The following is a 15,334-nucleotide window of genomic DNA, read 5'->3' as shown; positions in this document are numbered from 1 at the left end:
CTTGACAGGACAGAGACACTAGCCTTTCATCTTGTAATCTTGCTCATTGCAGCCTCAGTGAGTGCAAGTTATCAGGGCAAGAGCCACAGACGTGTAGCTTTTAAGCTCTACAGAAGAGGCCCAAAACATGGTATTTTAAGGCCTTATTTGACTATTTACAAAGAAGGTAATGTATTAAGTATGTTACCTATAAAATTCAATTATTGGGGAACAGCAGAAAAGTCTACTTACCTGGTCAGAAATTCAACAACAGCATCACCCAGGAACTCCAACCGTTCATTGTGATTAATCCTACAGGAGAATTAAAAAGATCACTTAAAATAGGACACATTTACATTTCGTCCCTCTCTTCTCAAAGAAAAGAACACTGAGAGTTAGCTCCTTTAGTAATCAAAACACCCTACCTTATTCCTCATAATCAAGAGCACTGATGGCCATCTTGGCAGGAGGCATGGGGGCTGCCTAGTGGGAAAGGGAGGGAGTGGTCCCTCATATACATGGTTCAGACTTTCTACCCTGGGCTTCCTTCCCCAGAGAGTCAGATTTAAAGCAAGGAGGCATCACCCTAACGACTATGAATCTTTCCACACTGCTATCAGGTGGACAAGAGAAAGGATAACACATTCTTAGAGAGTTAGAACACTGAAAAATCAGCCTTGGTACAATGTTCTAGCTTCCCATAGTCCAAACTCTGAACTCTAAATTTAACCTACCATCTAAAGTCCTTCAAGGGAGGGGGAGAAAAGATGGCGACGAAGTAGAGGGACATGGAATGCATCCCTCTCCACAGATGCATTGGGAATGCACCAAAAGATGCAGTAATTCCCACAGAAAACCAACTGAACACCAGCAGATGACCTCGGACACCAGAAAGGACCACAAGGATCCCAACATAACTGGTAGGGAGGCATCTATGATGGCTCAAAGAGGGTGAAACGGCGGAGCCGTGGCAGATGGGAGGGAGTGAGAAACACACGGAGGGTCCGCACTGCAGCTCAGCGTTTCCAGACCGAGATGTCGATTCACAGCTGAACAGAGGGTCTGGGAGTGGGAGCGTGAGAACTGGAGAGCTGGTTCAGGGTGAGAAAAATTGTTGCCAGTAAGGTGATGGACCGAGAGGACAGGAGGGAAGAGGTCCACGGCGAGGAGTGCCTGCCCCTGAGAGCTGCCCGGCCATGATGGTGGCTGGATGCTGCAGGCTCATGGGCGGGGGGGAGGAGCCATGGGCATAGCCTCTCTCTCTCTCTTTTGGCGCCTGCAGCGGGCAGTGGAGGGACCCCCTGTGGGCCACCTAAGGTGCTCAGGGATAAAAGGGACCCTCAGGCCCTTGGGTGGGGCTAGTTTAAAACCCCTTGGAATGCCAGAAGCAGGGAGGCTGCAGAGAAAAATAAAACCCCAAGAGAGGCCCAACTCTGAGACTTTCTGTTTACCCCAGAGCCACAAGCCACTGGCATCCCTCTGCAACAGGTACCTCCAAACCCGACTGAAACAACAGTGTGCCACTGCTCACTTACTCCCAGGGGAAGGAGCCACTATTGTACCCTCTCCCTCCCCACATACCAACGCTTACAGACAAACAATAAAGGAAGCTCTGCTGGTCACAGAATAATACAAACATCTCAAGGCAAGTAGAAGGACACTTACAGTTGAGACTTGAAGGAAACAGAAATATTAGTATCAATTCTATTGAACTGGTCTATTCTGGGATCAGTTCTGGGGTTTTTTTTTTCTCTCTCTCTCTATTTTTTTTTCCTTTATTAATTAAGATCTTAGTCCTAAGGGATCTACAAGTTTTATAACATATTTTTTTAATTCTATTTTTTATTCTATTTTTATTTTTTTTGCCTTTTTGTATACCTCTATTTCTAGCTAAGTTTTTGGTAGTACGGACAATATATCTCTCATACCTTCCTTTCATCTCTATCTTTTATACATTTCTATTCCTTTCTTTTTATTTTCATATTTCAAGTCACACTACACTCTTCTGTTCCCCTGTCTTCCAACCATTTTTAACTTATTTTATCTTAACATACTTATAAGCAACACTATCGATCTGCTCAGACTCCTTGCTCTATTCTCCAGATGACGCACCACCTTGGTATCTAATATTAGGTTTTTGTCTTTATCTTAGTTCTTAGTACAATTGTCTAATTTCATTCTGAGAATCTCCATTCTGTCTTGTGGTACTCTAGCTCTTTTTTATATTTGATCCTAGCTTACAAAATCTCCCTGAATTTGTGTTTGTGTGTGTAAGGTGTTATTTGTTTGTTTGTTTGTTTGTTTTTGCTTCTGTTTCTGCTTTCTTCTGTGTGGTTTTCAATTTCTGTTGGGTTTCTCTTTGAATATCTGATAGTATACTGGGGTTTTTCTGCCAGGTCTTTCCAGAGCCTTATGTCCAAATGGATTCAGTAACTGTGTGTCTTATACATGTATGTGTTTCCTAGACTTAGTATTTGTTTAACCCAACACTCGGACATTAGTCTGGGGCTTGGACAGTCTTCTATAAACACCTCTATCGCCAGGACAAGCAACCCCAAAAGTTTGGACAACCATGAGGAAACAAAGAAACACCATGCAGGCAAAGGAGCAGGAAAAAAACCCACAAGACCAAATAAATGAAGAGGAAATAGGAAAAATGCCTGAAAAAGAATTCAGAGTAATGTTAGTAAACATGATACAAAATCTCGATAACAAAATAGAGAAAATACAAGAAACAGTTCATAAGAACTCAGAAAAACAAACAACAATGGATAACAAAATGACTGAAATTAAAAATACTCTAGATGCTATAACCAGCAGAATGACTGAGGCAGAAGAACGAATAAGTGAGGTGGAAGATAGAATGGGGGAAGTAACTGCCACAGAGCAGGAAAAAGAAAAAAGAATAAAAAGAATAGAAGACAGTCTCAGAGACCTCAGTGATAACATTAAGCGTACCAACATTCAAATCATAGGCATCCCAGAAGAAGAAGAAAAAAAGAAAGGGTCTGAGAAAATATTTGAAGAGGTTATAGTGGAAAACTTCCCCAACATGGGGAAGGAAATAATTAACCAAGTCCAAGAAGCACAGAGAGTCCCATACAGAATAAACCCAAGGAGAAATACACCAAGACACATATTAATCAAACTAACGACAACTAAACACAAAGAAAAAATATTAAAAGCAGCAAGAGAAAAGCAACAAACAACATATAAGGGAAAACCCATAAGGATAACAGCTGACCTTTCTACAGAAACTCTGCAGGCCAGAAAGCAATGGCAGGATATACTGAAAGTCCTGAAAGAGAGAAACCTACAGCCAAGAATACTCTACCCAGCAAGAATCTCATTCAGATTTGAGGGAGAAATCAAAAGCTTTCCAGACAAGCAAAATTTAAGAGAATTCAGCACCACCAAACCAGCCTTACAACAAGTGCTAAAGGAACTTCTCTAAGTAGGAAACACAAGAAAAGGAAAACACCTACAAATACAAACCCAAAACAATTCAGAAAATGGTAATTGGAACACACATGTCAATAATCACCTTAAATGTAAATGGATTAAATGCTCCAACCAAAAGACACACACTGGCTGAATGGATACAAAAACAAGACCCTTCTATATGCTGCCTGCAAGAAACTCACTTCGGACCAAGGGATACATATAGACTGAAAGTAAAGGGATGGAAAAAGATATTCCATGCACATGGAAGTCAAAAGAAAGCTGGAGTAGCAATACTCATATGAGACAAATTAGGCTTTCAAGTAAAGACTATTACAAGAGACAAGGAAGGACACTACATAATGATCAAGGGATCCATCCAAGAAGAACACATCACAGTGGTAAATATCTATGCCCCCAACATTGGAGCACCTCAATACATAAGGCAAATGCTAACAGCCATAAAAGGGGACATTGACAGTAACACAATAATAGTGGGAGACTTGAACACCCCACTTACATCAATGGACAGATCATCCAGACAGAAAATAAATAAAGACACACAAACTTCAAATGACACATTAGACCATTTTGACTTAATTGATATTTATAGGACATTCCATCCAAAAACGACAAAATACACTTTCTTCTCAAGTGCACACAGAACATTTTCCAGGATAGATCACATCTTGGGTCACAAATCAAACCTCAGCAAATTCAAGAAAATTGAAATCATATCAACCATCTTCTCAGACCACAATGCCATGAGACTAGATATCAATTGCAGGAAAAAAACTGCAAAAAATACAAACACATGGAGGCTAAACAATTCACTATTAAAAAACCAAGAAATCATTAAAGAAATCAAAGAGGAAATCAAAAAATATCTAGAAACAAATGACAATGAAAACACAACAACCCAAAACCTATGGGATGCAGCAAAAGCAGTTCTAAGAGGGAAGTTTATAGCAATACAGTCCTATATCAAGATACAAGAAAAATCTTGAATAAACAACCTAACCTTACACCTCAAACAATTAGAAAAAGAAGAACAAAGAAACCCCAAAGTGAGCAGAAGGAAAGAAATCATAAAGATCAGAGCAGAAATAAATGAAAAAGAAAGGAAAGAAGAAATAGCAAAAATTAATAAAACTAAAAGCTGGTTCTTTGAGAAGATTAACAAAATTGATAAACCATTAGCCAGACTCATCAAGAAAAAAAGGGAGAAGATGCAAATCAACAGAATTAGAAATGAAAAAGGAGAAGTAACAACGGACACCACAGAAATACAAAATATCATGAGAGACTACTACAAGCAACTATATGCCAATCAATTGGATAACCTGGAAGAAATGGATAAATTCTTAGAAAAATACAATCTTCCAAGACTGAACCAGGAAGAAATAGAAGCTATGAACAGACCAATCACAAGTACGGAAATTGCCACAGGGATTAAAAATCTCCCAACAAACAAAAGCCCAGGGCCAGATGGATTCATGGGTGAATTCTAACAAACATTTAGAGAAGAGCTAACACCTATCTTTCCCAAACTCTTCCAAAATACTGCAGAAGGAGGAACACTCCCAAACTCATTCTATGAGGCCACCATCACCCTGATACCAAAATCAGGCAAAGATGTCACAAAAAAAGAAAATTACAGACCAATATCACTGATGAATATAGATGCAAAAATCCTCAACAAAATACTAGCTAACAGAATCCAACAGCACATTAAAAAGATCATACACCATGATCAAGTGGGGTTTATTCCTGGGATGCAAGGATTCTTCAATATATGCAAATCAATCAATGTGATACATCATATCAACATATTGAAGGATAAAAACCATATGATAATCTCAATAGATGCAGAAAATCTTTTGACAACATCCAACATCATTTATGATAAAAACTCTCCAGAAAATGGGCATAGAAGGAAATTACCTCAGCATAATAAAAGCCATATATGAGAAACCAAAAGCCAACATCGTTCTCAATGGGGAAAAACTGAAAGAATTCCCTCTAAGAACAGGAACAAGACAAGGGTGCCCACTCTCACCATTATTATTCAACATAGTTTTGGAAGTTTTAGCCACAGCAATCAGAGAAGAAAAAGAAATAAAAGGAATCCAAATTGGAAAAGAAGAAGCAAAATTGTCACTCTTTGCAGATGACACGATATTATACATAGAAAACCCTAAAGATTCTACCAGAAAATTGCTAGCACTAATTGATGAATTTAGTAAAGTAGCAGGATACAAAATTAATGAACAGAAATCTCTTGCAGTCCTACACACTAACAATGGAAGAGCAGAAAGAGAAATTAAGGAAACTCTCCCATTTACCATTGCAACAAAAAGAATAAAATACCTAGGAATAAATCTGCCTAAGGAGGCAAAAGACCTGTATGCAGAAAACTATAAGATATTGCTGAAAGAAATCAAAGATGACACAAACAGATGGAGAGACATACCATGTTCCTGGATTGGAAGAATCAACATAGTGAAAATGACTGTACTACCCAAAGCAATTTACAGATTCAATGCAATCCCGATCAAATTACCAATGGCATTTTTCACAGAACTAGAGCAAGAAATCTTACGATTTGTATGGAAACGCAAAAGACCCCGAATAGCCAAAGCAATCTTGAGAAGGAAAAATGGAGTTGGTGGAATCAGGCTTCCTGACTTCAAACTATACTACAAGGCCATAGTGATCAAGACAGTATGGTACTAGCACAAAAACAGAAAGGAAGATCCATGGAATAGAATAGAGAACTCAGAGGTAAGCACAAACACATATGGGCACCTTATCTTTGACAAAGGAGGTATGAATATACAATGGAAAAAAGACAGCCTCTTCAATAAGTGGTGCTGGGAAAATTGGACAGCTACATGTAAAAGAATGAAATTAGAACACTTCCTAACACCACACACAAAAATAAACTCCAAATGGATTAAAGACCTACATGTAAGGCCAGACAATGTTAAACTCCTAGAGGAAAACATAGGCAGAACACTCTATGACGTACATCAGAGCAAGGTCCTTTTGACCCACCTCTTAGAATCATGGAAATAAAATCGAGAATAAACAAATGGGACCTCATGAAACTTAAAAGCTTTTGCACAGCGAAAGAAACCATAAACAAGACTAGAAGGCAACCCTCAGAATGGGAAAAGATAATTGCCAATGAAACAACAGACAAAGGATTAACCTCCAAAATATACAAGCAGCACATGCAGCTTCATACCAAAAAAGCAAATAACCCAATCCACAAATGGGCAGAAGACCTAAATAGACATTTCTCCAAAGAAGACATACAGATGGCCAACAAACACATGAAAAGATGCTCAACATCACTCATCATCAGAGAAATGCAAGTCAAAGCCACAATGAGGGATCACCTCACACCGATCAGAATGGCCATCATCACAAAATCTGGAAACAACAAATGTTGGAGAGGGTGTGGAGAAAAAGGAATTCTCCTGCACTGTTGGTGGGAATGTAAGTTGGTACAGCCACTATGGAAAACAATTTGGAGGTTCCTTTAAAAACTAAATATAGAACTACCATATGATCCAGTAATCCCACTCCTGGGCATATACCCAGAGAAAACCATAATCCCAAAAGAAACATGTACCATAATGTTTATTGCAGCACTCTTTACAATAGCCAGGACATGGAAGCAACCTAAATGTCCATCAACAAATGAATGGATAAAGAAGATGTGGCATATATATACAATGGAATATTACTCAGCTATAAAAAGGGATGAGATGGAGCTATATGTAATGAGGTGGATAGACCTAGAGTCTGTCATACAGAGTGAAGTAAGTCAGAAAGAGAAAGACAAATATTGTATGCTAACTCACATATACGGAATCTAAAAATGGTACTGATGAACTCAGTGACAAGGCAAGAATAAGGACGCAGATGCAGAGAATGGACTGGAGAACTCAAGGTTTGGGGGGGCGGGGGGTGAAGGGGAAGCTGAGATGAAGTGAGAGAGTAGCATAGACATATATATACTACCAACTGTAAAATAGATAGTCAGTGGGAAGCTGCTGTATAACAATGGGAGTTCAACTCGAGGATGGATGATGCCTTAGAGGACTGGGAGGGGGGAGGGTGGGGGGGAGTCGAGGGAGGGAGTGAATACGGGGATATGTGCATAAATACAGATGATTGAACTTGGTTTACCATAAATAAATAAATAAACAAACAAACAAATAAAATAAAGTCCTTCAAGGGACTTCCCTGGTGGTGCAGTGGTTAAGAATCCACCTGCCAATGCAGGGGACACAGGTTCAATCCCTGGTCCAGGAAGATCCCACGTGCCACGGAGCAACAAAGCCTGTGCACCACAACTACTGAGCCTGCTCTCTAGAGCCCGCAAGCCACAACTATTGAGCCCATACGCCACAACTACTGAAGCCTGCACACCTAAAGTACGTGCTCTGCAATGAGAGAAGCCACTGCAATGAGAAGCCCATGCACCACAACAAAGAATATTCCCCACTCACCACAACTACAGAAAGCCCACACACAGCAACAAAGACCAAACGCAGCCAAAAATAAATAAGTAAATAAATAAATAAATAAATTTTTAAAAAACAAAAAACAAAAACCCAAGGATCCAGAAAAAGAAGTCCTTCAAAATATGCCTAATCTACCTTTTCAGCCTCATTATCACAAACACTCAGTGACTCTGTTCAGGCCAAGCTCCCCATGGCCATGGAGCTTTCCACTCTCCCCTGTGCACTGAGACACACTGAAAACCTACCCATCCCTCAAGGTCTAGCAAGATGTGAGTTCCACATGAATCCCTGCCTGAGTCCCTCATCAAGATTAATTCTCCCCCCTCAGTGCAGAGATCGCATTTTATTTATATCTTAATTATATGATGAACGCACATCTCACAGGATAAATTTCTCATGTCAGAGCATGAGGGTGAACCAACCCTTGTCCAGGAAGGTGGCTCACAGAAAACCTCCTCCTGCCTAGCCACTTTCTGTCAGTGTATGTAGATCACTATCTCTTTGGTTGAGCAGAAACTTGACATGATCTGATTTTGGTTTTTAAAGGCTGCTCTGGCTGCTATGCAGAGACTGAGCACAGGAAAATGAAGCACTGAGGCAGGTACTACTGTGGTCCTGATGAGACACGACAGAGGCTTAGGCTGGAGAGGTGATGGTGGAGGAGGGGAACAGCAGTCAGATTTGGGGGACATTTTAAAGGTAGAGTGGAAAAGAGATGCTGATATTTGGGACTGGGAAGCTAACCAAAAAGAAAAGAATGAAGGTCAAGGCCCAGATTTTGGCTCATGTGCCAGGGTCATTTACTACCAGGGGAAGAGCAAGAGTAGAACAGGTTTGGGAAGAGGCAAGAGCTGCATTTTACACATGTTAACTTTGAAATGTACATAAAACATCCAAATGGAGAGATCCAGCAGAACACTGGATATATGAACCTAGCACTGCTCTCAGGCAATAACAAAGATGCTAACACATCTATAGGAGTGGTCAATATATAGACAGGACTTCAGGTGCTGAAACTGGACAGCACTACTGAGGGAGAGCATGCAGCTAGACAAGGGGTCCCAGGAAAGGGTCGTGGCTGAGGTCAAGCAGAAGGGAAGCTAGCAAAGGAGAAGGACTGGCATGGCGGTGGGAGGAAGAGGAGGCCAGTGTTATCCTCTAGCCAAAGAGTAGAGCATGTTTCAATAAAGAAATAGACTCGGTAAGATGAGAAGAGAGCGGTGACTCATCCCAAGGAAATCGCTCAGGCCACTGAACGACAAGCTCTGTGAAGTGGTGGACACAAACCTGTGACTCAAGCAGGCTGGACACTTGAGTGTTGTCTAACGCCAAGCAAGTGAAGAACCTGAGTGCTTGTTCAGTTCTGGTCGCGCAAGAGAAAATATGTGGGTTGCAGGATGTATAATGGGAGGAAGCCAGATAGAATGGTGACAGTGGTGAGGAGGGAAGGAGGGCACAGAGCCCCTGGGAACTGAGCAAAGAGGGCAAGGGGTGGGCCTGGGCCAGAGCAGCAGCTCACCTCCCTGACACCAGGGCTTCCTTAAATGCCTCTGATAACGAGCTTCCTCTTCTCAAGAAATCTTGCAGCTGACCACCAAGTTCTCTCTTTGTTCGGCTTTGAAGGCCATTCTTTATCTAGTCTCATGGCACGCATCCATTTTATCTACTTTCAACAGCAATTTGAACTCTGAGTGGACCTCTGCACTGTCCCAGACAAATGCCCTTTCCTCTCCCTTCTGGAGTGACTGTGAACCGTCGTTTCCATTTATGGCCTTTATTTATGTGAAAGAGGCATTCTGGCAAGCAGTTAATAGCCAATAATGGGAAATGAAGAAAAAAAAGCAAGAGAAAATAATTTATGGCTATGCTGAAGAATTCACTAATTTTTTTTTAGTTTACTAAAAAAAAAAAAGAAGAAGAAGAAAAAGAAAGAAAGAAAGGAGGGATGGAGGGCGGGAGGAAGGAAGGAAGCATTAGGTCCTAGAATGTATTTTTCTTCTTTTTACAAAATATATACTAGAGTTTAAAACACATTTTATTTTTTGTTGTTGTTGCTAGTCCACTAGCCAAGAGTGACTAAAAAGTTCCATGGTAGAGTACAAAGTATAACTCAAAAAAAACCTCATAGAAGCTACTCAGTGCTGTGACTTTGCTCTCTATGAGATACACCAGAACTCCAAAAGCATCTGTCATCTTTCTTGGAGGAAGTATCAAGGAAGAGAGGCACCATTTAATGGTAAGATGACATTAAGCTCTAAGCCCACTTACTAATTTAATTTCATGAAACCTAATAAGCTATTGTCCTGAGAGATGATGGGAACTAAGAAAGAGTGAGTTTTTAAAAATAAAGAAATTGATATTATCCTATAAGCAAGTAAAATAAAAATATGCTTTGTGTGGTAAAGACTTTATTTTCTTCCCAATAGTTCAAAGTACTATACAGGAAAATCTACTTAACATGGAAAGCAAGAAACCCTGGCAGGGGTGTGGGGTGGAGATGAACCATATTTGGATGGTCTTATGCTTAACTGAAGAATAATAAGACAACTAGTCAAAGAATAATAGCTGCTTTGAGTCATATACTATTTTGAATGAAGTCATACTGGTATAAGTTTTACTTTAATTTCTTTTATAAACTTGCAGGCAGACAGGAACTATGTCTAGGATTTTAATAACCTCAAAGGTAGACTATTTTTCAGTGTGTTAAAATACAAGGACATAGTTCTAAATAAGTTTATTCAAAAGTAAGTCTGCCAACCCTCAGAATGGGAAAAAATAATCGCCTATGAAACAACGGACAAAGGATTAACCTCCAAAATATACAAGCAGCTCATGCAGCTTCATACCAAAAAAGCAAATAACCCAATCCACAAATGGGCAGAAGACCTAAATAGACATTTCTCCAAAGAAGACATACAGATGGCCAACAAACACATGAAAAGATGCTCAACATCACTCATCATCAGAGAAATGCAAGTCAAAGCCACAATGAGGTATCACCTCACACCAATCAGAATGGCCATCATCACAAAGTCTGGAAACAACAAATGTTGGAGAGGGTGTGGAGAAAAAGGAACTCTCCTGCACTGTTGGTGGGACTGTAAGTTGGTACAGCCACTATGGAAAACAATTTGGAGATTCCTTAAAAAACTACAAATAGAACTACCATATGATCCAGTAATCCCACTCCTGGGCATATACCCAAAGAAAACCATAATCCCAAAAGAAACTTGTACCATAATGTTTATTGCAGCACTCTTTACAATAGCCAGGACATGGAAGCAACCGAAATGCCCATCAACAAATGAATGGATACAGAAGATGTGGCATATATATACAATGGAATATTACTCAGCTATAAAAAGGGATGAGATGGAGCTATATGTAATGAGGTGGATAGAACTACAATCTGTCATACAGAGTGAAGTAAGTCAGAAAGAGAAGGACAAATATTGTATGCTAACTCACATATACGGAATCTAAAAATGGTACTGATGAACTCAGTGACAAGAACAAGGAAGCAGATACAGAGAATGGACTGGAGAACTCGAGGTATGGGAGGGGGCGGGGGGTGAAGGGGAAACTGAGAAGAAGCGAGAGAGTAGCACAGACATATATATACTACCAACTGTAAAATAGTCAGTGGGAAGTTGTTGTATAACAAAGGGAGTCCAACTCAAGGATGGAAGATGCCTTAGAGGACTGGGGCAGGGAGGGTGGGGGGGACTCGGGGGGGGCGTCAAGGAAGGGAGGGAATATGGGGATATGTGTATAAAAACAGTTGATTGAACCTGGTGTACCCCCCCCAAAAAAAAATAAAAATAAATAAATAAATAAATAAATAAATAAATAAATAAATAAATAAAAAGTAAGTCTGCCATCCATTAAATAATTTGTCCTTATCTAGCATATGTTTTTCTGTATCTACATTGTGACTAAACTCTGGCAATAAGCCACAAACAAAAAAGGGGCTTAAACACCACTTTAGTTTATTATTATAGTGGACAATTCCTAACCCAGTGGTTTAGCTGGAGAAAATGGACAGAGTGAGTTGCTGGTCCTTGCTGACTGCAGTGGCAAGTCTTTTGTTCCTTCTTCCATTGTTTACTTTCTTTAATCACCCTTGTTTAAATACTCGCAAGCTCCAAGATTAGATGTTTACTAAGCAGTAAACATTCCATTTGTTTTTGAGAACTGAATCAACAGAGGCATTATGAAATCTAGATTAACTGTAACATTTATACAGCACATTTGGTCTGAAGAATTCAAAACACTTTATAAAACACAAGTCTCGCTTTAACAGTAATTACTGTAAGGTGCAATTTACTCCATAGAAATCCACCTTGGGAAGGGCCAAGTCCAAGGGTAACCGCTAGAGTGAGGGGACGAACAACATTTTCTTACCTTTGCATTCCAAACCTCAAGGGGCGACTGGTAGGGTAGAGCTAGAAGGGTCCTTGCAGGTTAATTGAACTTTCCACCCAACTCAGGAATTCCTTCTATTCCTTACATCTACCTGTACCCTTGGGGAGAGAAGAGCTACTAGATTTCAGACCCAACTGGACCCAGGGATCCCAGGTTAAGCATCTATTCGTATATGTTCAATGCATGTTGTCACTGTGCTTTAAATGCAAAATAATTAATGTATAACTGATTGAAAATATACTTTGCAACTACCATTTCCTTAAACAAGCATACATTAATAAAAAGCCCATATGTGTTTCTCAGTTGGTCCAATAGATTCTCACACATTTATTTCCATCAATGACTCTACCAATCAAAACAAAACAAAAGAAGGCTGCTTGAGTCTCTTACTTCTCCATTACCAGTCTTCTGGCCTCTCTTTCCCAAAGGTCATACAGATAACATGGATTACCTGAATGTGACCAAATGCCTCATCCTTCAGAGACCTTCTCTGCAGTAACATTTCACTGCAATGTGCATGAGTTAAATATAACTATACAACTGAGATTTATGTAGTTAAATAGTGACACTTTTAAAGATTATTGGTGGCATATTCACTTGTGATGATACCACCATCAAAGTTAATTATTTTGGGGACTTCCCTGGTGACGCAGTGGTTAAGAACCTGCCTGCCAATGCAGGGGACATGGGTTTGATCCTGCGACTGGGAAGATCCCACATGCCGCGGAGCAACTAAGCCCGTGCACCACAGCTACTGAATCTGTGCTCTAGAGTGCATGAGCCACAACTATTGAGCCTGTGTGCCACAACAACTGAAGCCTTCACACCTAGAGCCCGTGCTCTGTAACAAGAGAAGCCACCGCAACAAAGAGTAGCCCCTGTTCACCACAACCAGAGAAAGCCCACGTGCAGCAACAAAGACCCAATGCAGTCAATAAATTTTTTTAAAGTTAATTATTCCATAGTTTTGATAGACAGAGAGATTTTTATTTATTAATTTTAAGTCTTCGTGTCTTTTTGTAAATGCTAGCTGACCCCAAATCAAACTAAGACACTAACCAGCCACTGAAACTTCTGATGGCTCTGGCCATGACCTTTCTTAACACCCCCATTTCCCTATTTCTAGTCAACAAGTAAATAACCTGGAATAAAGGTAATATCATGAATGGCATTCTTTCCTTTAAGACTGAGCCCCTGCTTTGTGAAAGGCACTAGTTGGAAAAGGAAAAGAATTTGAAAAAAAGAAAAAAAAGAGAGTAGGCTCAAAGACCTTCAAAATGCTCACAATTAAAAAAAAATCAGACTATGACAAAATTATAATACCTGGGAGAACTAGAACATGCACCAGAAAACAAATGGCAGCAGATCTGGGCAGGATGTCATAGGGCGTTTCATGGGTACAATAACTGCTGGCATTCAGGGAAGGAAAAGGATACACCTGACAGCACAGTAAGTCCCTCAGTCTTACTGGTGTGCAGAGAGCCACAGGGAAGAGAGTGGGGTGCCTGGAAGAGTGGCCTGGGTCACTGGGTGCTGAGATTGCCGGGTGGGAAGGTTCAGACTTATTCAGTAGGTGACGAGACATCACAAAAAGCTTTCAAGCAGGTTTCAGCTAAGAACTAGAATGGTGGCTCCAGAAATAGCAAGATGACGCCTGGAGAGGCAGACTGAAAGGAGACCTGGTGAAGGCAGCACTAATTGCACTGCAAAATGGGCAATGGCGGGAGGAGGGGAGTTCAGGGGGCCTGGGGGAAGAATTCCAACAAGCTCCCCTATTTGCCTTGCTGCTCCACCTTCAGTGACAGACACAGATTTCCCCAAACAACCTACTAACTCACTGGCTCTCTTTCCTTTCTCAAGTCTAAAACTCTTAGCAAGCTTGCTTGGGAGGAGATACAACCACTGATACTTGAAACTGGATAGTGTTTGTCTCAAAGGTATACAAATACATCCAAGGAGCAGAGAATACTGCATCCCACTTTATAATAGCAAACTAAGAAACAAACAGGGAAGAGGGCAAGTCATTTCAAGTGAACTCAATTATTCAAGTGCACAGTCTACAACTGACCTATAATCCCTCAACAACCACCAGAGCTCTCCTTAGCCCCACAGTAGTGTTCTGTGTGTGTTTTGTTTTTGACCTTTGAGGAAGCACTTAGCAGAGTCTTCCCTTATATTAAGTTACTTGTTTGTGGCACTCTTAGCCCATCCCAGGTAGTCACACCTCCTGGTGAGTGGGGGCTTTGTCTCACTTGTCTTTGGATCCTGATAAAATATTGGGTTGGCCCCAAAATTCATTCAGGTTATTCCATAAGAAGTGACAGAAAAACCCAAACAAACTTCTTGGCCAACCCAACCTACAAACTGCCTCGATCTCAAAAGGCACTGGATAAACGTCTGCTGGATTAAATGTCTCTGCATTTCTTCACTACAGCTCCCAGGGCTGTGAGAGCTGGGGCTACTGGACAGCAGCAGCTGGCCCAGCCACCGAGGCTAGGGGGCTCTTTCTGAACAGAAATTTGGGGTCGACTCTGCATCAGCAAAAAGTTTAGACACATGGCAGGGGGCTCCCAGTACAAGCGGCAATGGCCAGGACAGAAGTCAAAGAATAAGAATGATCATCTGTTTCTTCTCTATCAGTGGTATCATTTTCAAAATGGAAAATTCAGAAAGAACACAGTTTCTCAGCTATCATTCCCTTTGTCACAGTAAGAAAACATAAACTGTGAGGGTTAAACCATGTTATCAAAAGACATAATTTACATACCAACAATTGTGGCTGGGGTAGATGGGACAAAGATCACTTAATCCTGTGCTTTCATCATTGAAAAGGACATGTCTATAGTGTGTGCAGCCTTGCTAAAGGGGCTGCAGGGGACCCAGAGTTCCACTTATTAAAATACAGAGCTGGTCACCTGGAGACTCCACAATATAGCACAGTGAAATGAAAC

The 15,334-nt window shown here is 40.6% G+C and overlaps 1 protein-coding gene across 5 annotated transcripts in view; it reads right to left on the bottom strand.

Annotated features, from left to right (window-relative positions):
* Positions 1-15,334, bottom strand: part of DROSHA (drosha ribonuclease III) — a 165,528-nt gene that overhangs the window by 39,558 nt on the left and 110,636 nt on the right. For all 5 annotated transcript variants that reach the window (XM_057708554.1, XM_057708555.1, XM_057708556.1 and 2 more), the window contains one exon: positions 232-291. In XM_057708554.1, coding sequence (XP_057564537.1) covers positions 232-291 — 60 coding nt within the window. The remainder of the gene's footprint in view (positions 1-231; positions 292-15,334) is intronic.

This window comes from Hippopotamus amphibius, chromosome 15 (genome assembly GCF_030028045.1).
Source record: "Hippopotamus amphibius kiboko isolate mHipAmp2 chromosome 15, mHipAmp2.hap2, whole genome shotgun sequence".
NCBI lineage: Eukaryota > Metazoa > Chordata > Mammalia > Artiodactyla > Hippopotamidae > Hippopotamus > Hippopotamus amphibius.
The sequence above is the reverse complement of the archived record's forward strand: the minus strand, read 5'-3'. Positions and strand labels throughout refer to the sequence as shown.